General features: G+C 47.4%; 1 protein-coding gene across 1 annotated transcript in view; it reads right to left on the bottom strand.

The window, feature by feature from the left end:
* Window positions 1-1,463: 1,463 nt before the first annotated feature.
* OPRL1 (opioid related nociceptin receptor 1) overlaps window positions 1,464-25,131 on the bottom strand; it is an 86,655-nt gene continuing 62,987 nt past the window's right edge. Inside the window, exons 2-3 of the mRNA XM_033914178.1 lie at window positions 12,247-12,602; window positions 1,464-2,531 (exon numbers count right to left, since the gene is read on the bottom strand). Of these exons, the coding sequence (XP_033770069.1) occupies window positions 2,008-2,531; window positions 12,247-12,602 (880 nt within the window). The 3' untranslated portion in view covers window positions 1,464-2,007. The remainder of the gene's footprint in view (window positions 2,532-12,246; window positions 12,603-25,131) is intronic.

The raw sequence follows: 25,131 nt of genomic DNA, 5'->3' as shown, positions 1-25,131 counted from the left end.
AGCTCTGTCCTCGTCTGCACAAGCCTCAAACACTTTAAAATCGTAAGCATTCGATGCTTCTGCGGTTAAGGCAAAGCTTACAGGAATGGGGCAGGAGCAGCGACAAAACTCGCCGGGATGGGGCAGGGAAATTGAGTTCCTGCGGGGGAAGGGGGCAAATTTATCCTCGTGTCATTCTCTATTCCAGGGAGCTTCCACATTCACACATGTCACCCATTTTCCTTATAAACCCTATACAGACTCACACCCACACACCAAACTATTTCTTTGAAGTTACAGATTTGAAATTATTAATAAACAAGGTACACATATTGAAGCACAAAATTGCAAGAGGGGAAAGGAAAAGTGAGAGACAGATAGACAAACAACAGTATGTGAACAGAATTAAATCTTGACAATGTTTCTTTGGATTTGTGCCAACAAGTCAATGTGCATAACCTCTGTCTTTACAGCCAATCAGAGCCCTTTATACATTTATAGCTATGTATTATTGTGAACCACTGAGATGGTATTCCTACCCATGGTATATCAAATGTTAAGAATCTGAATCCTTCCTTAGTCTAATATGGAAGTCCTCTAATGCTGCTAGGGGTGTGCCTTATAGGGGTAAGACTTTTTTTTTTCAGCGGCAGAACTGTGTTGAGAGATTGATTTTACAACACATTTTTTTCAGCTGATAGACCCTTGTAAAAATAATATGTAAAATTCCACCTGGTTAATCACCTGGCTCAGAGATTTTCACAGCCAAGTATACCCAGAATGCAGTGCTTCCACAACACTCTCCCATCCTTGTTTACATTTAACAAGGAAGTGTTACATCCCCGAAGTACCCCTGGGTTTCTTTTATTGCTTGGTAGTTTGCTTTTCTAAATTACAACCTGATATAGGCGAAAAGAAGCCAGATTTTCACTCAGCAAAGGACTGCCAAACTGATACATAGACAAGGTCAGAGGGTTACTGTTAACCCCAAGCATGCAAGAAGTAACCATACTGTAGCATAAAAGAGTCCCCAAAAGGAGAGTGACTTTCAGCAATGAATCTCACATGTGTAAGTTCTTTGAAAAGGAATATTGTAGGTATTCAAAAAGAAAACACAAAAGATTCAGCTTCTCAAGGGGGTGCTATCTGCAAAATAAAAGGAAGAAGGGGCATCAGCCAGCCTGGTGATGTAGATGACGGCTTCTAGATAATAATGCATAGCTACTGCAGTGTTTAACAATCAAAGTTCACCACCCAACCATGCAAAATCCTTACAAGGGGAAAGAGTAGCCTCTAGCATCAGATTCAAACTCTTGCAATTTTCTGTAACTGTTTGCTCTACGAATCCTCTGGGAGACATTAGTCGAGCTTGGCATTTCCACGCACCATATGTGATTATGACAGCAGCACTGAGAAGAGAAAGCGAACTTGCAAATGCAGAGGGGACAATGATGTCTGCGGTACATGCGGTTCTGTTCCTCAAGTTCTGATCAACCCCTTCAAAGGGGCCTGAAAGTTTGTTTCTAGATGGCCGTTGATTAGTTTTGAGCAGTGACACCTTGCCATCCCCCTTAAATTCACTGCCCCACTGCTCCTGCCTCCCAGAGTGTATGTTTACATTGTGCAGATGAGGCCAACACAGGTACAATTTAAACCAGCCAGGGCCATCTAATTCAGTTGCAGTACCTGGGAATTGGATCTGACCTCAAGCAACCCTCCATTGGTCCCTATTCAGTCTGCCTATCCATTCTGGCTTTGGAAAATCACAAACCTCATACAGTTAAAACATCAGCTGCTGCTAAATATCACTATTATTCTTCCACTTGTTGTTTGAGAGACAGACAGAGGTTTTCTTGCTTTCCTTTATATGTGATCATGTGCTGGAAGGTTCTGTTAGCTGTATTGCTCACTGCACTCTGTCCTAGCTTCAGAAAGTCTGTGTCAGAGAACCGTTATCTGGGTGAGCTCTACATGGGGGTTACTTGAGCTCTGTTGGGCAGTGCCTACCATGGGCAGTTCCATGCCTAGTCATGTCGGATTGCTAGTCCCCTCAGAGTTTTTGCAGGCATAGGCCACATCTTTAGCAATACTGCACATGCGGTTAGACATCTGTAGCTCAGTCTTGAAGGATGAGGGGAAACAGAACTTCTTGAAGCATGCCTTGAAATTCTCATCCAGGAAAGCATAGAGCACAGGATTCAGGCTGCTGTTAGTGTAGCCCAGGGCAATGCAGAAGTGCAAAATTACTACCTTGACCTTACTATCAGGTTTGGCACCCAGACACTGCACCAACACAAAAATTTGGATAGGTGTCCAGCAGATGATGAAAACAGCCACCACTACCAGGACCAGACGCGTGATGCGGCGCAGGTTACGATCTTTCTCCTTGGAGCCCGACAGGACTCGCACATTCTTCAAACGCCGGATCATCAGACTGTAGCAGATGGTGATGATCAGAACAGGGATGACAAAAGAAAAGAGAAAGATACAGATTCCAAAGACAGGATCCCAGTAGTCCTCAGGCATAGGGATCTGGACTAAGCACTCGATCTCTGGAAAGAAAGACAAACCAGGATAAATGATGCAGACTGACAGAAAGGCCCAGAGGTCTGAAGTGACAGGCCCGCACTCTAAGAACAATGGCACAACACAGCTTCCATTCCAGAATGTCTCCTGTTAGGGCCAGATGTACAAAATAGAGGTATCTATTTTGTGTCAGTGAGAAACATGCTCAATGCATCAGTCCCTAGTCCTTTGTTGTTACTCAGGGCAGAATTAAGGCATAAGCAAAATAGGCAGATGCCTAAGGACCATATGTTAAAATACTGAGTGGAGTGGAAAGAGTAGATATGAATCACTTGTTTATTATTTCCAAAAATACTAGGACTAGGGGGCATGTGATGAAGCTACTTCTTCACTCAATGTGTAATTAAACGCTGGAATTCATTGGCAGAGAATGTGGTGAAATCAGCTTAGCAGAGTTTAAGGAAGGTTTGGATAATTTTCTAAAAGAGAAGTCCATGGGCCATTATTGAAATAGCTTGGGAAAATCCACAGCTTATTTCTAGATCTAGCTAGGTACTTGGGACCTGGGTTAGCCACTGTTAGAAACAGGATACTGGGCATGATGGATTTTGGTCTGTCCCAGTAAGGCAATTCTTATGTTTAAGAGGGACTTTCTCATATATGCCAATTCAATGGCTCACAAGGCAAATGTTTACCCTTGTACATCAGCTGCTAGAGAAAGAAGAGTGGGCAGAGGGGGACCACTACTCTCAGAGGTCTCTCTGTTCTTCCCACCCTCTGTGCATTGTCCTCCAGCCTGCAGGAAAAAGTCAGTGAGCAGCATTTCCAACCTGAAACTTCCTTCCCTGCTAGTCTTTCTTTGCAGTCAGAACTGTGTGGGTCACCAATTGTGGGATTATAAAAATATATGTTACCAACTAATTAAAATGCCTGTTTAATCTATACCAGCAATTGAAAAGAACTGTGGAAGCCAAGTCCTCACCTATCCAGTGAGTAGGTTTAAGGAAAGAGGAGTATAAGGAGAATCTGTATGTGATTTGTGTACAACTGGAGAAGAGGAGAAAAGCTACTGTACATAGTTTTGAAGTATTTGAAGCTGTACCCTCATCAACTGAAAGATAATAAAGGTTCTGGTTTCAGCAAAAGAACTGGCGGGGATCTACATCACTGTGTGAAGTCTGATACAGAGTAGAGAGTTGCACGGGGACAGAAATCCCACCCATCCCCGCCAGGATCCTCTCCGTCCCTGCCAGGATCCACTCCGTCCCCACCCGTCCCCATCAGGATCCTTTCCGTCCCCACCCATCCCCGCAAGGAATTACCTTCATCCCCACCCGTCCCCATAAAAAGCAGCAATTACGTCTGACAGGATCATCAATTCCAGTTTCTTTTGTGTTTGCACTGCTGTTTTCCTTGTGGAATCTCTAGTGGAACCCTTTTTTGTTTTCTGTTCAGGTAATTAACTTGTAAACCCCCTTTTTTACTAAGGCTGATGTGTCCATTATATTATATGGACGAACCCTGCTTCCAAAGCCTTCCATCCCCGTGGGAGTCCCGTTGGCTACAGGGGGGTCCCCGTGGGAGTCCCGTGGGCTAGAGGGGGGTCCCCGTGGGAGTCCTGTGGGCCAGAGGGGGATCCCCGTGGGAGTCCCGTGAGTTAGGGGGGATTCCTGCGGGACCCCCTCGGGACCCGCGGAATTCCTGCGATCCCCATTCCCGTGCAGACCTCTAATACAGAGTTTGCTTGGCCTCCCAGGGAAATCTTGGTCTCATCCTGGCCCCAACCAATGCATAATTGTGTACACGCCTTTTGTCCAGCTATCTTAGATCACCTGAAAGCCACCTAGACTACGGGGGTTACACATATTTATATTGCAATTGGGACCCACCAAAAGGCTGGCCTTGCTCTGTTCTTACCACTGCCCTCCTGAACTATTGCTGGCTGGTAAAATAAATAATCTTGGTGAGTGAAATAGGCTCTTGGAGAATCAGTTCCCTTCCTGTATCTATTAGTTGCAAATTTCTCAGCAGTCCTGCATCAGAGTGCAGTAGTAGGTATGAATGCTACTACTTGTATATATATTTGTTGCATAGGGGTACGGCTAGCTGTCTGATCCCAAAGAAGAACACTACAAAATTCATGATTATCCCTAGGACAAGAATTTCACCAGTTTTGCACATGAAAAATTATTAAAACAATTATTTTAAATAGGTTTATAAGGGGGAGGGGTTAGCTGGATTGGTGTGGAGGAAGAAAAAGGGAGGAGGGAGGTTGGTGGATGGGGGGGGGGGGTGAATATTGTCGACCACAAGTGAATTATGTATGGTACAAGCAAATATACAGCAGAAACAACCTGCGGTTGAGTGTGGATATTGTGGGTGCATGTTTGGAAAAACAACCATCCAATCGTAGAACTTTGAAGGGAATCATATGAAGGGTTTCTGTTCATTATGTTCATTGTAATCTTGTGTTGATTGTATTTGTTGGTGATGGTATTAAAGAACTAAAAAAAAAGTTCAGGCTGATATGCAAAGCTTGGAGCGGAAGAGCAGCGAGGAGTAGGGGAGAGTGAAGGAGACTAAGGGCAGGCAGGAGGCAAGAAGAAGAGCAGCGAGGTGGCGATCAGGAGGCAGAGAGGGAAGGAAGCTCGGGGCAGCATCGAGAGTTAGCTCCGCCCACCCCCACCGCGTCGGCAAGGCAGCGCCGAACTCCCCCTAAAAAGGGGGGGAGCTTAGGCACACGCGGCTCGAGCTTGGAGCAGAGGAGCAGTGAGGAGTAGGGGAGAGTGAAGGAGACTAAGGGCAGGCAAGAGGAGGCAAGAGGAGGAGCAGCGAGGCGGTGATCAGGAGGCAGAGAGGGAAGGAAGATCGGGGCAGCGGCGAGAGTTAGCTCCGCACACCCCCACCGCGTCGGCAAGGCAGCGCTGAACTCCCTCTTAAAAGGGAAGGAGCCAATGGCATGCCGCCGTTCGGCGCGTGACGAAGGCAAGCGGCTAAGGCACTCACCTTAGTGAGCTCGCCTTTGCGAAGGAGCTGTAGAAGGAGCCAGGACACCAGGCCACCCAGCAGATTAACCTAGAAAGTAAGTCACAAGTACTTCTTTCTTCTCTCATTCTATCTTTCTTTTTCTTTCTCTCTTCTTTCAGCCAGTTGCACAGCAGGGACCACTTTCGCACACCACACACCAAGAGACTACAAAGAGAAATGGAAGCAGCAGGAACCCAGAGGAGCTTCCCAGTGTACTGCACGGAGTGTCATATGTACGATTACCTCCCCTCAGGAAGGCAGGCGTACATATGCAGTCGGTGTCAGGAACTGGAAAGCCTGAGGAAGGAGGTCGGTAGACTACAGGACAGGGTCCAGGAGCTGGAGGGACTCCGCATCTCGGAAGAACTGTACAGGACAACTGAGGACCCCACAAAAGAGAGCCACATTGAAGAGCAAGTAAGGGAGCTCGAGAGATTCATCGAGGAGGCCTACAGGAGGGTGGAGGAACAGGACCATCAGCAACACGGACAGGAACCAACAGATGGAAGACAAAAACGACCAGAAACCAAGGATAAAGGACCTTATGGAAAAATCGAGCAAACGGAGGAGGCAAAGACTCACCAGAACCCTGAGGGAGAAGTACTGAACCACACTGAGGATACAGACTTGAGACCAAAGAGGATGCTGAAGAAGGGGAAATCTGCAATCATAGTGGGAGATTCAATCCTGAGAGAAGTGGACAGTCACGTAGCAGGAGGGAGAGAAGACCGGCTAGTGACATGTCTCCCAGGGGCAAGAACGAAGGACATCACCGACAGAATCGAGAGGATCCTGGAAGGAGCCAAGACGGAAGAGACAGCAATGATGATCCACGTTGGAACCAATGATGTCAACAGAAGAAATTACAGCAGGACTACACTAACTGAGCAGTTCAAGATCCTGGGAAGGAAACTGAAGCTGAGGACACGGAAGATAGCATTCTCAGAGATCCTGCCAGTACCAAGGGCAGATGTGAAGAGGCAGTCCAAGCTACAAGCAATAAACGCAAAGCTGAGGAGATGGTGTGAAGAGGAAGGTTTCCACTTTGTGAAGAACTGGACAACATTTTGGGGGAAGAACAAGCTCTTCAGGAGGGACGGGCTACACCTGAGCACGGCAGGAATGATACTGCTGGCAAACAACATCAGGAAAGGAATAGAGAAGGCTTTAAACTGAGAAGAAAGGGAAAGCCGACAGTTGACCTGACGACGACGGTTCGGACAAGAGTATCCAATGAAGATACTGAGAGGGAAAAATGCTGGGAAGAAACAAAAGACGAACTACAGGGGTCCAAGGATCAAGAGAAACTAGAGAACAAAAAGATGAGCAAACGGCAGGAGCTAGAGGAGCAGGTGGAAATGAGGAAACAGGTTGAGGACGAAAAAGACGCACCACAGGAAGAGGAAGAACGCAACGGAATTCAGGGGCTGGCAGCTCATGAGGGGGACAGCAAGAGCAGCAAATCACAAGGAAAAACAGCAGGAAAAAGAATAAACCAGGACTTAAGTTGCTTGTACGCGAATGCAAGGAGCCTAAGGACCAAAATGGGAGAACTGGAAGTCGCGGCCAAAAAAGAGGACCTAGACATCATTGGAATCACGGAAACATGGTGGAACGAGGAAAACAAATGGGATATAGTACTGCCAGGGTACAAACTCTATAGGAGAGACAGGACTCACAAGAAGGGTGGAGGAATAGCACTATATATAAAGGACACCATTCACTCGACCGGAATGGATAAGGCAGCAAAGGCGGAAGGATTGGAATCATTATGGGTCAAAATACTAAGAAGAAATGGAGCTGACATAAAATTGGGACTGTACTATCGCCCACCTGGACAAACAGAAGCAAACGATAAAGAACTGGAAGCAGAATTGAGGCGGGAATGCAAAAGCGGAAGTGTGATGGTAATGGCGGATTTTAACTACCCCGGGATAGACTGGAGTATTGGAAACTCCAACTGTGCAAGGGAAGCAGAATTCCTAGAGGCTGTGAGGGACTGCTTCATGGAACAGCTTGTCAAGGAATCAACGCGAGGGGATGCCACTCTCGACCTCAACGGGCTAGGGGGGCCCGCAAAGAATGTGGAAGTAGTAGGACCACTAGGAAACAGCGATCACGACATGATCCGGTACAAATTAGAAGTAGGAACATCAAAAGTGAAGAGAACCACAGCGACAACGCTCAACTTCAAGAAAGGGAACTACGATGCTATGAGAGCAATGGTCAGAAAGAAACTCAAAAATAGCTCAAAAAGGATGGAGACCGTAGAGAAAGCCTGGTCCCTATTCAAGGGCACGGTGCAAGAAGCACAAAACCTGTACATCCCTAGGTTTAGGAAAGGGTGCAAAAAAAATCGAACAAAAGACCCGGTATGGATAACAAATGAAGTGAAGAAAGCGATAGGTGACAAGAAAAAATCGTTCCGAAAATGGAAAAACCGGGGAGAACTGGAAGGAACACAAAAAAGAATGTCACCGAGTGGTTAGGAAAGCAAAAAGAGAATACGAAGAAAGGCTGGCTGAGGAAGTAAGAAACTTCAAAACGTTCTTCAGATATGTTAAAGGGAAGCAACCGGCGAGGGAGGAAGTAGAACCGTTGGATGATGGAGACAGAAAGGGAGTGGTAAAGGAGGAGAAAGAGGTAGCTGACAGGTTAAACAAGTTCTTCTCGTCAGTCTTCACGAGCGAGGACACATCCAATGTACCAGAACCCGAAGAGATCATAAGTAGAGGTCAAGAAGAAAAACTGTTGCAATTAGAGGTAAGCCATGAGGATGTCCTCAAACAGATAGATAGATTGAAGAGCGACAAATCACCAGGCCTGGACGGAATCCACCCAAGTGTACTAAAAGAACTAAAAAACGAGATAGCGGAAACACTCAGACAAATTTGTAACCTATCCTTGAAAACTGGGGAGATCCCGGAGGACTGGAAAATAGCAAATGTCACACTTATCTTCAAAAAGGAATCGAGGGGTGACCTGGGGAACTACAGGCCGGTAAGCTTGACTTCAGTTCCGGGCAAGATGGTAGAAGCACTGATAAAAGACAGCATCTGTGAGCACATAGAAAAAAATGGACAACTGAAAGCGAGCCAGCATGGCTTCTACAAGGGAAGATCGTGCCAAACGAACTTACTGCACTTCTTTGAAGGGATAAACAGCCAGATGGTCAAAGGGGAACCCATAGACATCATTTATCTCGACTTCCAAAAAGCCTTTGACAAGGTACCTCATGAGCGGCTACTTAGAAAGCTGTGGAACCACGGGGTGGAAGGGGACGTATACAGATGGATTAAACACTGGCTGGCAGGCAGAAAGCAAAGGGTTGGAGTGAAGGGTTACTACTCGGACTGGAGGAGGGTCACGAGCGGTGTCCGCAGGGGTCGGTGCTCAGACCGCTGCTGTTCAATGTATTTATAAATGACCTGGAAACGGGGACGAAGTGTGAAGTTATAAAATTTGCGGATGCACCAAACTCTGTAGCAGGGTTAGAACTGTGGAAGAATGTGAAGACCTACAAAGGGACCTAAACAAACTGGAAGAGTGGGCACATAAATGGCAAATGAACTTTAATTTAGAGAAATGCAAGGTCATGCATATAGGGAAAAAGAACCCAATGTTCAGCTACAAAATGGGGGGATCAGTGCTAGGGGAAAGTAACCTTGAAAAAGACTTGGGTGTGCTGGTGGATACAACAATGAAATCAACAGCACAATGTGCAGCAGCCTCAAAGAAAGCAAACCGAATGTTGGGTATTATTAAGAAGGGTTTTACAACAAGGATGAAGGAAGTCATCATGCCGCTGTATCGCATCTGGAGTACTGTGTCCAGTATTGGTCACCGTACCTCAAGAAGGACATGGCAATACTTGAGAGGGTTCAGAGAAGAGCGACGTAAATGATAAAAGGTATGGAAAACAGGTTAGAAAGGCTGGGGCTCTTCTCCCTGGAAAAGCAGAGACATGATAGAGACTTTCAAGATCATGAAAGGCATAGAGAAGGTAGAAAGGGACAGATTCTTCAGCCTATTGGGAACCACAAGAACAAGGGGGCATTCAGAGAAATTGAAAGGGGACAGGTTTAGAACCAATGCTAGAAAATTCTTTTTCACTCAGAGGGTGGTGGACACCTGGAATGCGCTTCCGGAGGTTGTGATAGGACAGAGTAAACTACTGGGTTTCAAAGAAGGATTTGATAAATTCCTGAAGGATACGGGGATCGAAGGATATAGACAGAGGTAGAGATAGGTTATGAAAGGATATAGATAGAAGGACAAGAGGGATTAAAGGATTTAGAAAAGGATCACCTTACAGGTCATGGACCTGATGGGCCACCGCAGAAACGGACTGCTGGGCGCAATGGACCTCTGGTCTGACCCAGCGGAGGCAACTTCTTATGTTTATGCTCCTAACTTGGAGAGACAGGCTCCTAAAATGGACCCTTTTACAATTTACTAAGGCTGAATGCCTAAACTTATTCTCAAAATGTCACTACAGTCCTAAGTGGCAGAGTAAAGGGGGGGAAAGAGGGGGTGGTCAGCTCCAGATGCCATGTTGGGGGGGGGCGTCGTCACCCATGCTCCTCTCCACCCCTCCACTCCTCCTCTCACCACATGCCCCTTCCCTTTCCCGTACCTTTAGTTGTTCACCGCCATGCACAACTTCAACATGTTCCTCGCAACTGCATCAACTCTCCCACTGATGTCATTTCTGGGTGCCACACATAGGAAGTGATGTCAAAGGGAGAGCTGCCAGGATGACAAGGAGCATGTTGAAGCTATTACTTGCGGCGGTGAACAACTGGAGGTATGGGAGAAGGGAAGGGGGGCTTGCACACAGCAGGGGGGAGTGGGGGAGGGGTGGGAGCAGAGACGAGGGGGGGGGGCTCCTCTCACCCTCGCAATGCCACTGATTCTATGAGCATCAGAGCATTTGCCTTTACTGCAGCTTTGTAAAAGCCAACATAAATTTGGGTGCCAAAAATATGTGTGGCAACAAGGGCAGATTTAGGGAGGGAAATGAATAGCAGATCTAAGCATAGAAGCATAACATGGAAGCTCCTAAATTTAGGTGAATTAGCAGAAAATTAAACCTTTGCGAGGGTGGTTTGAAAAGTATGGTGAATGAGAAAGTTAAACAACATAGTCTCCATTGAGGGCTATACACTTAGTCCACTGAGTTTACAGTTAAGAACATAAGAATAGCCTTACTGGGTCAGACCAAAGGTCTATCAAGGCCAGTAGCCTGTTTTCATGGTGGCCGATCCAGATCACTAGTACCTGGCCAAACCCAAAGAGTACCAACATTCCATGCTACCGATCCAGGGCAAGCAGTGGCTTTCCTCATGTCTTTCTCAATAACAGACTATGAACTTTTCCTCCAGGAAATTGTCCAAACCCTTCTTAAAACCAGCTACGCTATCCGCTCATACCACAACCTCTGGCAATGCGTTCCAGAGCTGAACTATTCTCTGAGTGAAAAAATATTTCCTCCTATTGGTTTTAAAAGTATTTCCCTATAAATTCTTTGTGTCCCCTAGACTTTGTAATTTTTGATGGAGTGAAAAATCGATCCACCTGTACCCATTCTACTCCACTCAGGATTTTGTAGACTTCAATCATATCTCCTCTCAGCTGTCTCTTTTCCAAGCTGAAGAGAACTAACCTTTTTAGTCTTTTCTTATACAAGAGGAGTTCCATCCCCTTTATCATCTTGGTCGCTCTTCTGTGAACCTTTTCTAGCGTCGTTATATCTTTCTTGAGATAAAGAGACCAGAATTGAATACAATTCTCCAGGTGAGGTTGCACCATGGAGAGTTACAGAGACATTATAACATTCTTAGTCTTGTTAACCATCCCTTTTTAAAATAATTCCTAGCATCTTGTTTGCTTTTTTGGCCACCGCCGCACATTGGGCAGAATGTTTAATTGTATTGTCTACAATGACACCCAGATCCTTTTCTTGGTAGGAAAAATAGCTTACAAAAACACTGAAAACTCGCTGGACTAAGGGCTCCTTTTACAAAGCTATGCAAGCAGTTTTAGCGCTCTAGACACTAACGCCAGCATTGAGCTGACATTAGTTCTAGCCGCGCAGCATGGGTTTCGCGCATGCTAAAATTCTGCATGCGCTAAAAACGCTATCGCAGCTTTGTAAAAGGAGCCCCAAGTGTATAGCCCTCGATGGAGACTACGTTGTTTAACTTGCTTTTTCACCACACTTTTCATACCACCCTTGTATGTTTGACTGAAAATAGGGAACAAATTTAGGCACCAATCATAGGTTCCTAAATTTAGGAGTGGAGGAGTAGTCTAGTAGTTATTGCAGCAGGCCTTGATCCTGGGAAACTGGGTTATATTCCCACTGCAGCTTCTTGTAAGCCTGGTCATCACTTAAGTCTCCATTGCCCCAGGTAGCACAAAAAAAGCTTAGATTATGAGCCCAATAGGTGACGGAGAAAGTGCCTGCATGTAGTGCTTAGCTTATGCAAACAAAACTGGAACCAAAGAAAGGAAATTTATTAATATACTAGCTTTGCTGTTGGTGCATCTGGTTTAATGAACACTAAAGAGCTTTTTTTCAAATTTATGTTTTGCAGATATAATGGGAATGTAAAGTGTGAAAGAATAAAGTATGAATCCCACAAGTAGCAGACAGCAGAGTTAAGTATTATATGTTTTCTGTCATTCATCTGGCTGTCTCCTAGCTCTCACCATTATTCTGCATCTCAGCTGATCCCATCACCATGACAGATATGCCAATGACTGAAGCCAGAGCCCATATGCAAACATTGATGATCTTGGCCTTGTGAGGTGTGCGGATGTCCAGGGCTTTCACAGGGTGGCAAATTGCAATGTAGCGATCTACACTCATCATTGTGAGAGTAAAGGTGCTGGTGAACATGTTATAGTAGTCGATGGCGATGACAATCTTGCACAGGACGTTACCAAAGGGCCAGAATCCCAGGAAAATATCAGTGCCCTGGAACGGTAAGGTGAAGAGCACCAAGGCATCTGCCAGAGCCAAGTTGAAGATATAAATGTTTGTTGCCGTCTTCATCTTTGTGTATCTGAAATAGACATTCACAATCGTCATATTCTACCTCTATAAATAGAGATTGGCACAGGGCACAAATATTCTATGTATATCAATAGAGAGTTAGGGCTTGATTCTGGAAGTGGCACCTGCTGCGGCTGGTGCCTGCAAAACAGGAGCACCTTCTGCGTGTCAATCAACAAAAGGCACCGCGTTCAGAATGGCTTCTTTTTTTTAACATATGCGCCTTAAATGTAGGCCAGCATTTTAAAGGCCTACATTTAAGGTGCCGGTCTCGCATAGGGATGCCTACAGATGCCTAAGGCCATTCTTGGCACAAACCATACGCACACCAGCCTAAAGTGTCCGTATGTGCCTCCATAGTCATGAGACAGGTGCCTAAGAATGGCACCTGCATTTAAAAAAAACCAACAAAACATGCGACCCAATTGGTTCATTGGCCAGATTTACCGCTTAAATGGGACCACATAAAATTCTGTTCTATATTTATGCGATAACTCATGGCCACCTAAGTGATAAATATTGGTTTAAGTGGCTATGTCTTTAACCAGCTGAAAAATAACTGGATATTCAAAGTCGAAGCCCAAATAGATCCCAGCTTTGAATATTCAAGAATAACACCATTGGTAGTGAGAAAATACTCACCACTGAATTGCTAAATATTGACTCTTTAGCCAGGACTAGGGATACCAATCCTACCAGCAGGGGAGCTTCAAGGGTACCAGACAGGGTTTACATCATCCATGGTTTGTAGCTCCAGGCAGGGTACAGTTGCTGCAATGACTGGACTGAGTGAGTATGGAGGAGGAAATTTTGGTCAGTTGTAAATGAAGGGATGTGGTACCATAATCCAACAAAGCGTGGCCTCAACTCAGAGCCAGCAGGGGAAGCCCGAACAGCTAAAAGGCAGGGTAAGCCCCAAAGCAGCCTCCTGCCACTCAGCTGTTTGGGGCAGGAAACCTTTTTTTTTCTTACACACACACACAATATCTGCCTCATTAAAAAAAGAAAAGAAGAAAGCCCCCCCCTGCTGATGACGTCCCTCCTCAACATCTCCCCAATGAACCAGCAATGGAGACCGAACACCCCCCACCCCCACACCAGCAAAAAGTGTCAGGAGGGATGCCCACTCCCTCCTGCTACTAGATACTCCCCTAAACCTCCCCACCCTCCCCAGTACCTTTGAGTGAAGTGAGCAGGAGGGAGGCTTGATCCCTACAGCTCTGAGGCCTGCCAATCCAAAATGGCGGGCCTTCCCTTACTCGGTGCATCATGTGGTGCATGGGAAGGGGCCTAAGGCCCTGATTGGCTCAGATGCCTAAGGCCCCTCCCAAGGGGTGGGGCCATAGGCATCTGAGCCAATTAGGGCCTTAGGCTCCTCCCTCTCTATCCTGGGTGTATCCTGTCAATTTTTTCTCACGCCGGGGGGGTGGGGTGTTGGTAATATAGGAGGGAGTGGGCATCCCTCCTGCTGATTTTTGCTGAAATGTGGGGGGTTGGTTTCCGGTGCCAGTTCATCAGGCAGAGAGAGCAGGAGCAGGGGCAATATTGTGAATGTGTAACACATGCACAGTATCTGTGCCCATTAAAAAAAGTGCCAGTAAGACAGGTAAGTGACTGGTCTTGACTAGTGGGATTTTTTTATCGCTTTTTTTTTTTGTGCTTCGCCAAGCGATGTTAGTGCATCAATCACTCGGGTAGCTTGCAAGGGTTTTTATTATTAAATAACTAATTTGCATGGCCAGATTGGAAAATGGGTGATCAAAGGGAAAAACACACAGTGAGCTATTTTGTGTATCAGGTCAGCAAATGCAATCGTCACTAAAACAGACAAAACTGGTTTAGCGACAATCGCTGACTTTAGTTCATTTAGGCCTCAGCTGGATAAGGATGAGACTGCTTGATCCAATCAATAGTCACATAGAAGACTTTCAGGGCACAGGCACTGAACTGTTTTCAATAAAGAGAGACATCCAAAGCAGCTACCTGAAGCATTTTTATAATAAGAATAAGAATACAAATGTTTAAATTAGGAAACCTTTTGTAATGAGATTCAAACTCTAAAACTGTATTCTCATTGAAGGTTTGTTGCAACCAATCAGAAGATGAAAGGACAGCAGTAATGGTGTTCCCTGAACATTCTACCATGCCACAGAGCGTGTCTCACTTATTCCACTACTTCTGATGGCTTTCTCTCTCCTAGGAAAGCAAAGTAGCAGAACCAGACATTGTAATGGAGAAATAACAAGCTCAGACAAGCAGAAGCCAGGACTATCTGCGTCTATAATGTATGTAAAGTAAGCAAGAATAATATTAATGAATAATTTCAAATTCTGCATTGAAATGGGCAATGAATCACTAAGCATGCTGTGAGCAGCCAATGTTCTACCAGAACACAATGAGGTGATATTCAAACATATAAAGCTGGAAAGGGGTTTAGAGAGAGAGTGAAAGGCAATCTGTAGCCAGAGACAGGCAGCATTCTTATAGTAATCCCTTCAAACAGTATTATCAGTGAGCCTCCATCTTCTACCATCTCTTCCTACAGGTTGCTCTGTGATACTCCCTACTGGAAATACCAAAAGATTCTCAGTGATAAACAAGATCAATTTTTGCTTTGAAGCAAAAGGGTGTTGTTTTTAAAAAAAGTTCCATATCCTGCAATATTTTTTAATGTGAGGTGTTTGTAGTCTCTCCTCACTCCTATGTTGCTCCATCTTGGAGCATAAAGTCAAACCTGAGCCCTGGAAAATCTCAGAAAAGCAGGATCGCTTTTCTCAAAAACAAACCCAAAAGCATTTTATATTTTTATCTTTAATCCATGTGAAGTTTGCAGTGCTGCTGCCTCTGCCGTACTCAATCTGTGGCTAAATATAAGGTCTTGGGGCTAGATTCACTAAGCCCACCAATCAAGTCCCGACCACTTTGCGACCCGATTTCCCTCAGACCCAATTCAATAACCTCGTGGCCGATCATCCTCCAATCCGATCTGCGCATGCAAACAGGGCCAGATTAATGGATAGGTCCAGTAGTCACGTGCCTAGGGCCTGAAGTTGTCAGGGGGGCCCACTGAAGAAAAAAGTAGACTTGTTTTTTGGGGGTTTGGGGTTTTTTTTGGCAACGCATGCAGCCCCCCTGGGAAAAATAAGATCGGGTCGGGTCCCCCCCCCCCCCCCCCCGGAAAGATTGGCAACACTGGGAGATCGACGCCGCTGCCCCCTCCCCACCCCCTCCTCCATCGGCAGCAAGTTCCGGCAAGCGGTGCTCAGCCAATAGCTTCCCCTCTGACGCAGCTTCCTCTTTCTGCCTGGGTGGTTCGCGTCAGTTCGGAGAGTCTTGGCCGAGCACCAGCAGCACCACTTGCAGAAGAAGCATTGCCGGACAGGAGAGGGAATACTTAAAATTATGGAACTAAAGAACTAAATTGTAGGTGAGATACAATTTTTTTTATCAAGCACATAACAGAAAGAAAGACTGCCTTTCTGTGCTAATGCTTGGTTAAATATTAAGTGCGAAAGCAAGTTAATCATGAGTGTCACTTCAGGTATCCTTGCAGAGAGGCTTTGCTTTTACAGTTTGCTTCCACTGAGAAATGGAGAAATAGCATGCCTGATTAACCACGTCCTCCCGATCAGCCCTGAAATGCACATGGCATCCAGGACGGATATGCATGTCTAGCACCTTCCCCAACCATCCCCAGTAAGTTTGGATCCATTCCATGTCGATTCTTTCTCCTCCTCTTCCACCCCAACATACCGTAAATGGATCTTTTGTTATCAATATTTGAATTCTCATGGTCCCCATCCCTGTGCACCCCTCTAATGTGGATTTATGTACAGTGCATACTTGTAAAGTGTGCCTTTACACATGCAGTGCAAAAGCAATTTCTGTTCCAGGATAGGATGCATCACCTTTGAGTCAAGCAAGCTCTGCTCTTCTGAAATCGTCTACTATTGTAAAGGGGGGTTGGGAGTATGATTTTATTTTTCATTATGTTTCCAAACAATGGATATCCCCACCTCCTTCCTAGTTCTCTGTAACCATGCAATAAGGCAGTCCTCTCTCACACCTTCCAACCTGTGGTCATTGCTCCATGATCATTTTACTAGACGATAGTTACTGATATGAGTAAAGTGTGAATACAGCACGGACAGCTGAAGGGCTATCATCAGCTCCCCCTGTAATCCTCACAGTTAGATACAGAAACATGGTGGCAGATAAAGGCCAAATGGCCCATCTGCAGCATCCACTATCTTCTTCTCTTCCTATTGGCTAAGGCTCATTGCACCTGCATTGTATTATCATAGAGCTTTATGGTTATAGAAATACTGTACAGACATTACAAGATTTTTTCCCATATATGTGAAAAGTATAGAAACATGATGGCAGATAAAGGCCAAATGGCACATCCAGTCTGCCCATCTGCATTGTCATCCCTCTCTCTAAGAGATCCTACGTCCCTATTCTATGCTTTCTTGAATTCAGACAGTCTTTTGTCTGCACCCCCTCCTCCAAGAGACCATTCAACGCATCCACCACCCTTTCTCTAAAGAAAATATTTCCTTAGCCTATCACCTCTCAACTTCATCCTAGGCCCTCTCATTCTAGAACTTCCTTTCAAATGAGACTCAACTCATGCGCATTAACGCCACGTATGTATTTAATTGTCTCTATCATATCTCCATTTTCCCGCCTTTCCTCCAAAATATACATATTGAGATATGTACACTGGCACTGGTATGGCAATCTTTGTTGTTTGTTTTGAATTTTAAAATAATAAAAAAAAGAAATACAAATGGAAATAAAGAAGTAAAGTTTCAAGTTTATTAAAATTTTGATTGCCTATTGCAATTTCTAGGTGATGTACAATAAAAAAGGGGATATATATATATATATAATCATTTAATAAAAAGCATAAAAACAAATAAGAAAATAGGAAATTGGGATTGGGGTGGGGCAGAGGTGGGGCAAGACCAGGGAGCCCAGTGTACTTGTGTGCCTAGGGCCCCTCAAAGAATGAATCCTGCCCTGCATGCAAATGAGGGGAAACGGCACGTAAAGTAGGCAGGCAGCGATTCACTAACAAAAAACTGGTACACCGAGTGGGCTGGCCGTTCAACAAACAAGCGACTGCTGGGGACCAGTCGCTCATGTCATTTCCAACTGCATTTCCTGCTCTCTGCCCCAATCGCTGCCCTGCTTCTGCTCCGACTCTCCTGCTCTCTCTGCCCTGACTTTCCAGCTCTCTGCCCCCGATTCTCCAACTCTCTGCCCCAATCGCCGCCCTGCTTCTGCCCCGACTCTCCTGCTCTCGCTTCCCCTGACTCTCCTGCTCTCTGCCCCGATTGCCACCCTGCTTCAGCCCCGACTCTCCTGCTCTCTCTGCCCCTGACTCTCTTGCTCTCTGCCCCAATCGCCGCCCTGCTTCTGCCCCAACTTTCCTGCTCTCTCGGCCCCAACTCTCCTGCTTTCTGCCCCAATCGCCACCCTGCTTCTGCCCCCGACTCTCCTGCTCTATCTGCCCCGACTTTCCAGCTCTCTGCCCCCGACTCTCCTGCTCTCTGCCCCAATCGCCGCCCTGCTTCTGCCCCGACTCTCCTGCTCTCGCTTCCCCTGACTCTCCTGCTCTCTGCCCCGATTGCCACCCTGCTTCAGCCCCTGACTCTCCTGCTCTCTGCCTCGATTGCCACCCTTCTTCAGCCCCGACTCTCCTGCTCTCTCTGCCCCTGACTCTCTTGCTCTCTGCCCCAATCGCCGCCCTGCTTCTGCCCCAACTTTCCTGCTCTCTCGGCCCCAACTCTCCTGCTCTCTGCCCCAATCGCCACCCTGCTTCTGCCCCCGACTCTCCTGCTCTATCTGCCCCGACTTTCCAGCTCTCTGCCCCCGACTCTCCTGCTCTCTGTCCCAATTGCCGCCCTGCTTCTGCCCGACTCTCCTGGCCGTCCCCCACAGTGAGAGCCCATGGTTTTAACCCGTGGGTTTAAAGTGGGTTAAACCCACGGGCTCGCTATAAAAAGTAAAGTTTTTTGTTTTTTCTAAAAAAAGGTTGCTGCTCTGTAAGCATGAACAGACCATCTACAGATGGTCTGTGCATGTGTCAGGATCACTATTCAGCGATCCGTGCAGTCGGTTGAGGGCATGATTCCGAGCATCCTCATTTGCATGAGGACGCTTCGTGAATCAGCCCCCCGCCCACGGATCGGATCACTCATGGATTGGATCGGATCTGTGGGCTTAGTGGCTCTTGGTTTTCAGTGCTGTTAATCTGTTTCCTATTACATATAAAAGGTGAAAACATTTATCTAATATAATAAAAGGCTAGCTGCGCATGCGCACTCCCACTGCGTGCGCCTTTTTTCCGTGAGCTGTAGGGCCCCGCAAGTAGGAGTGCGCATGCGCGCTTAGGGTTCTGTTTATGGTTTGTTCTTCGGTCTGGCCTGCTCCCTGCTCACCTTACCGTATTGTACTTTTAAGTAGAAAGACACGGCAGTGGCTCCTCTCACGATCCCCGCCTGCGTCGGACTTCCGACGCAGGTGGGGATCATGAGAGGAGCCGCCGCCGCGTCTTTCAACTAAAAAGTACAATACAGCAAGGCGAGCAGGGAGCAGGCCAGACCGAAGCTCCAAATTTCTCTCCGATGTCGGCTTCAGGCGGCGCGGAGGCTGTCGGCTTCTGATGGCTGTGCGATTCTCCTCACTGTCTCACCCGGATGTTGGCTTCAGGTGGTAAGAGATTGGGAAGCTGTGCTTTGGTGGGGGAAGTGGCGGGTGAGCTAGAGAGGGAGGGAGCAACAGGCGGCCGAGGTGAGGGCCTTTCTCTGCAGCAGGAACTCTCAGGGCTGAAATTCTTTCAGGGGAAGAGATGGGAGGGGGGGAGAAAAAGGAAGGGAGGCCTACTGCTGGACAGGGGGACAGGAAAGAGGTGCTGATGGACAGGGGAACAGACGGGGGGGGGAGGAAAGGAAGGGAGGCCTACTGCTGGACAGGGGACAGGGGGAGAGAAAAGAGGTTCTGATGGACAGGGGAAGAGACGGGGGAAGGAAAAGGAAGGGAGGTCTACAGGGGGACAGGAAAGAGGTGCTGATGGACAGGGGGGAGATAAAAAAAAAGGGAGAAGGACTGCTGCTGGATAAGGGGAGCAGTGAAGGGGTGGTGGTGGACACAGGGAAGGTAAAAGGAAGGGAGAATTGGTGGACAGCCGAGGAAAAATAAAGACACAAAGAAAGACAGAAAGACAGAAAGTGGCTAAGGAGAGAGAGAGAGAGAAAGAAATAAACACAGACACACACACATATATTCTAGCCCATTAATGTAACGGGCTATAACACTAGTAATAAATAATTGATCTAGTTCCAGATCAATGAGGACATTGACTGTGGAGGCTGCAGATAACTCATTACACTGATTTTGCTCAGGAGTCTCCAGAAAGACCTGCAAGCAGATAGAAGGCGAGAAGTGAGATCTTCCTCTGCTGTTCTCCACATTTAAGGAAGATAAACTGCCAGAAATTATGTGCAGATATTCCAGGGAAAGTCACTGATCCATAACAGGCAGCAGTAGTGCAATGCATCTGGGGGTGAGGGGAATACAGTCTGCACATCTTCAGGGTTCCAGGGGAATGAGACTCAGAGGAATGGATGTCTTCATTACTTTGGCACTTTGTGCTACACTTTATGTAAGTGAGCTGTAAGCTCGTTTCAAAACAAATGCTTTGGGGTTTCCTTTATGTGCCTACGATTCCAGCTTCAGTGTCAGATGCAAAACACAATGGGCTCGATATTCAGACCACAGGAGACATCTGGTTATTTCCCATGGTCTATGGTGAACCCAGAAATTCAATACAGGTGCCATATCCTGTGACTGGCATTGAATATCTGGTCTATTTTTGGCCGGCTGAGGCATAAGCGGTCTATGCCAATATTCAGTGACTGACCGGCTAAGTCTTAGCAACCAAATATAGACCAGTCTTTAAGGTAGATCTCTCTAGCTGCCAAACTTACCATTGGGATACTCAATATTGGCAGCATGACATAGCCAGGTCTTTTTTTTTTTTTTTGGGGGGGGGGAGTGCCGTGCTGTATGTAGCATTTTTTTTGTTGTTATTGTTCAAACGCAGATGGCAGGAGGAAGTTGGCATCCCTCCTGCTTTTTTCTCCGGGGGGGCACGTTTGTGTGTGGGGGGGCACATTTTTTTGACAGGCCTGCCTGTCTTTTATTAATTTTTTTATGGGGCAGATATTTTGCATGTGTAACACATGCAAAATATCTGTGCCATGGAAAAAAAATGAATAAAAAAGACAGACAGGCCTGTCAAAAAACCTGCAGACCTGTCAGTATCTCAGCATGCAAATGAGTTGAGTCAGAATGATATCTGCCCTAATCTCACCTCACCAGTCATTGGAAATCCGACTCAACACATGTGCAGAGCCGGTAGGGGAATCTTGAACAGCTGAGCTGCAGAGGAAGCCCCAAAGCAGCCTCACTCAGCTGTTCAGGGCAGGAAGCTTTTTTTTTTTTTAAATGGGTACAGATATTGTGAGTGTGTTACCCATGCAAAATATCTGCCCCCATTAAAAAAATAGGTGTGCCAGTTACACCATGACACTCCCCCCACCAATGACCCCAAACAAAAAGAGGCAGAAGGGATACCCACTCCCTCCTGCCACTGTCACTGTCTCTCCATGACCCCACCCCGCAAACATCACAATCACCCAGAAACCCTTCCCCCCTCCCCCCAAACAACGCAGCCCTGACATACACACACCCTCTAAAGATCCTTGGCAGGAGGGATGCCCACTCCCTACTGCCACTGGCTCCCCCATGACCCCACCGCTGAGAACATCATGACCATCCAGACGCCCTCCCCCTCACGAAAATTGCAGACCTGACACCTCCCCCAATTCTGAAGATCTTTGGCAGGAGGGATGCTCACTCACTTATGCCACTGCCACTGGCTCTACCCACATCCCCCGATCCACCCCATATCTTATTTTGTAGGAGGGATGCCCAGACCCTCCTGCATCAGGCCCACCTCTCCAAAATAGCAGGATGCACAGGGTTGGGGCCTTAGGCACCTCAGCCAATCAGGGCATTAGGCTCCTCCCAGTGTATCCCAGAATACACCAGGCAGGGGCCTAAGGCCTTGATTGGCTCAGACACCTATGGTCATCCACTATGGGAGGGGCCTTAGGCACCTGAGCCAATCAGGGCCTTAGCCCCCCCCCCCGCCCCAGTGCATCCCAGGAAGCATCGGGAAAAGGAGGCCTTTCATTTTGGAGATGTAGGCCTGATGCAAGAGCGAATAGGCATCCATCCTGCTCCCTTCTACAAAATAAGGTATGGGGAGGGGTGGGGGATGTGTGGTGGAGCCAATGGCAGTCGCAGGAAGGAGTATGCATCCCTCCTGCCAAATATTTTCAGATGGCGGGGGGGGGGAGGTGTCAGGTCAGGGATGTTCACGGGGGGGACAGACGGACGGTGTCCAGGTGGTTGGGATGTTCACTCGGAAGATCATGGGGGAGCCAGTGGCAGTGGCAGTAAGGAGTGGGCATCCCTCCTGCCAAGGATCTTCAGTGGGAGGGTGTCGGGGGCTGTGATGTTTGCAGGTGGGAGGGTATCTGAGAAGATTGCGATGTTTGTGGTGATGTGGGGATCAGTGGGTGGTGTCAGGTGAGTGGTGTCATCAAAAGGGGTGGGCACGGTACCACTTCGGCACAACTTTTTTTTTTTTTGATGGGGACAGATATTGTGCATGTGAAATATACATACATCTGTGGCCTTCAAGAAAAATGAAAAATATAGCAGACCTGTCAGTTAGATAATGACATGGGGACAAATTTTTCCCCATCCCTATGCAAACTCATTTTCCCGTCCTGTCCCTACCCCATTCCTGCAAGCTCCATCCTCATCTTCACAAGCCTCAATCACTTTAAAATCATAAGTGTTCGAGGTTTGTGCGGATAAGGCAGAACTTACAGGAATGGGGCAGGGACAGGGACAGAGACAATACTCAAGGGGTCCGGATGGGAAAATTGAGTTCCTGCGGGGACGCGGATAAATGTCATTGTCGTTGTCTATTGTCGGTAACACAGGTCTAGGCCTGTCGGCAATTTCGGGCTGCTGCTAGATGCCTTAGCAATGTTAGGGCTTCAATCGGAGGGCTTACTTTAATACTAATGAGGTCATGTGCATAGCAGAGTCGGAGAATGAACAAACACATGGAAAAGCACGCGGTGGGCCATTTTGTACATCGGATTAGCAAATTAGGTCCGTCGCTAAACCAGAAATAGGTTTAGCAACAATCGCTACACTGTCGAAAAGTTTTGTGCATCCTGCTCTGCATTCTCTTCTACTATGGGCAGGTTTAGGGCCCCCTGTGGCTCTAACCACTAAGCTCCATCTCAACAGCTGAACGGGGAGTTTCCAAACCCTTCCTGACACACAAGAGCAGTCAGAGGTCTACCACCCATAATTATTGTCTGTTATACAAGTGACATCACTCAATGCCATGTCACTATACTGCTTAGCTCTGACTGTAAGGGTAAGGCTGCTTCAGGAATGATTCATCAGGACAGACATTCATTTTCATTCGCAGGGAATAGAGAAATTGGAGGTAAATCGGATGCTCCTACACAGGGCCGCCATCAGGGCAGTACTACCAGTCCTGCATTCAGGGGCCCGGAGCTGACAGGGGGCCCGGGCTCCCCCAGGGTCCTAGGCCACAGTCTAGGGAGGGGGCGGTCCGCCCCAGGTACACAGGAGAGAGCTGGATGGTGAACCCGCGGAGTTCAATACATCTCGAGCCGCGAGGCTCGTCTTCTGTTCCTACCTGCCCTGCCGCTCACATATAGCCGATCGGAAGTGTTCCCCGATGTCAGCGCTGACGTCGGAGGGAGGGCTTAAGCAAAGCCTGCCCTCCGACGTCAGTGCTGACGTTGGACAATACTTCTGGTCGACTATTTGTGCGCAGCAGAGCAGGCAGGAAACAGGAAACAAGCTCTCGGCTCGAGCTCCGTTTTGCTGAGAAAGTTGCAAAGATGGGCTGGGAGGCAAACGCGGAACACAAAAGGGGGGAGGGAGTGCGTTTTGGACACAGAAGGCATGGACTTGGGAGAGAGGAAGGGAGGGAAAGAGATGCTGAGGGGGGAGGGAATGTGTTTTTGGACACAGAAGGCATGGACTTGGGAGAGAGGAAGGGAGGGAAAAAGATGCTGAGGTGGGGGAGGGAATGTGTTTTTGGACACAGAAGGCATGGACCTGGGAGAGAGGAAGGGAGGGAAAGAGATGCTGAGGTGGGGGAGGGAATGGGTTTTTGGACACAGAAGGCATCGACTTGGGAGAGAGGAAGGGAGGGAAAGAGATGCTGAGGTGGGGGAGGGAATGGGTTTTTGGACACAGAAGGCATCGACTTGGGAGAGAGGAAGGGAGAGAAAGAGATGGTTGTGTACATGGGGAATAGAAGAAAGGAGAATTTTTGGTCATAGGGAGGGAGTGAGGTACAGATAATGGCATACCAAGGTGGGGGAGGGTGGGGGGCGGTCCGCCCCACCACGGGTTTATGTCCCAAAGGGGTGCACAGCTTGCCACCCTCCAGTGTTCTCTCTAGGCAGGCAAACTGCGGCTCTTTAGCCACTTGAGTGCCACCGCCGCCATCGGGAACAGACCGGCGCTGAGTTCTCCCTGCTTTTCCCTGTGGGGCCGACCAACTCTCACCACTCGCGTCAATTCTAACATCGGAGAGGACATTCTGGGCCAGCCAATCGCTGCCTGGATGGCCTAGAACGTCCTCTCCGACGTTAGAATTGACGTCGGGTGGCGAGAGTTGGTCGGCCCCGCGGGGAAGAGAAGCAGAGCAAACTCGGCGCTGGCCTGTTCCCGATGGCGGCAGTGGCAGCCGATTCCCCAGTGGCGGTGGCAGCATTTTCCCAATGGTGGTGGCATAGGGGAGGGCAGGGAGAAAGAAAGAAATGGGTGGGGGGACAGGAAGCCAGAAAGAAAGAAAGGGGGCAGGGTGAAACAAAGAAAAATGGGGCACGGAGAGAGAGAAAGACAGACATACAGAACGAAAGAGGGTGTGGAGAGAGAAAGAAAGAAGGGGACAGGGTGAGAGTGAGAGAGAGAGAGAAAAACAGACATACAGAAAGAAAGGGGGTATGGAGAGAGAGAAAAAGAAAGAAGGGGCAGGGTGAAACAAAGAAAAAGTTTGGGGAGGGAATGAGGTCTGGAGGAGAGGAAGCATACAGGAGGCTGAAAGAAGGGAAGAAATATTGGATGCACAGTCAGAAGAATAAAGTGCAACCAGAGACTGATGAAATTACCAAAGGTAGGAAAAATGATTTTATTTTCAATTTAGTGATGAAAATGTGTCTGCTTTGAGAATTTATATATGCTGTCTATATTTTGCACTATGGCCCCCTTTTACTAAACCGCAATAGCGTTTTTTAGCGCAGGGAGCCTATGAGCGTTGAGAGCAGCGTGGGGCATTCAGCGCAGCTCCCTGCGCTAAAAACCACTATCACGTTTTAATAAAAAGGGAGGGGGAA

This window comes from Geotrypetes seraphini, chromosome 11 (genome assembly GCF_902459505.1).
Source record: "Geotrypetes seraphini chromosome 11, aGeoSer1.1, whole genome shotgun sequence".
In the NCBI taxonomy this organism is placed as follows: domain Eukaryota; kingdom Metazoa; phylum Chordata; class Amphibia; order Gymnophiona; family Dermophiidae; genus Geotrypetes; species Geotrypetes seraphini.
This window is presented reverse-complemented; position numbering and strand designations above follow the sequence as displayed.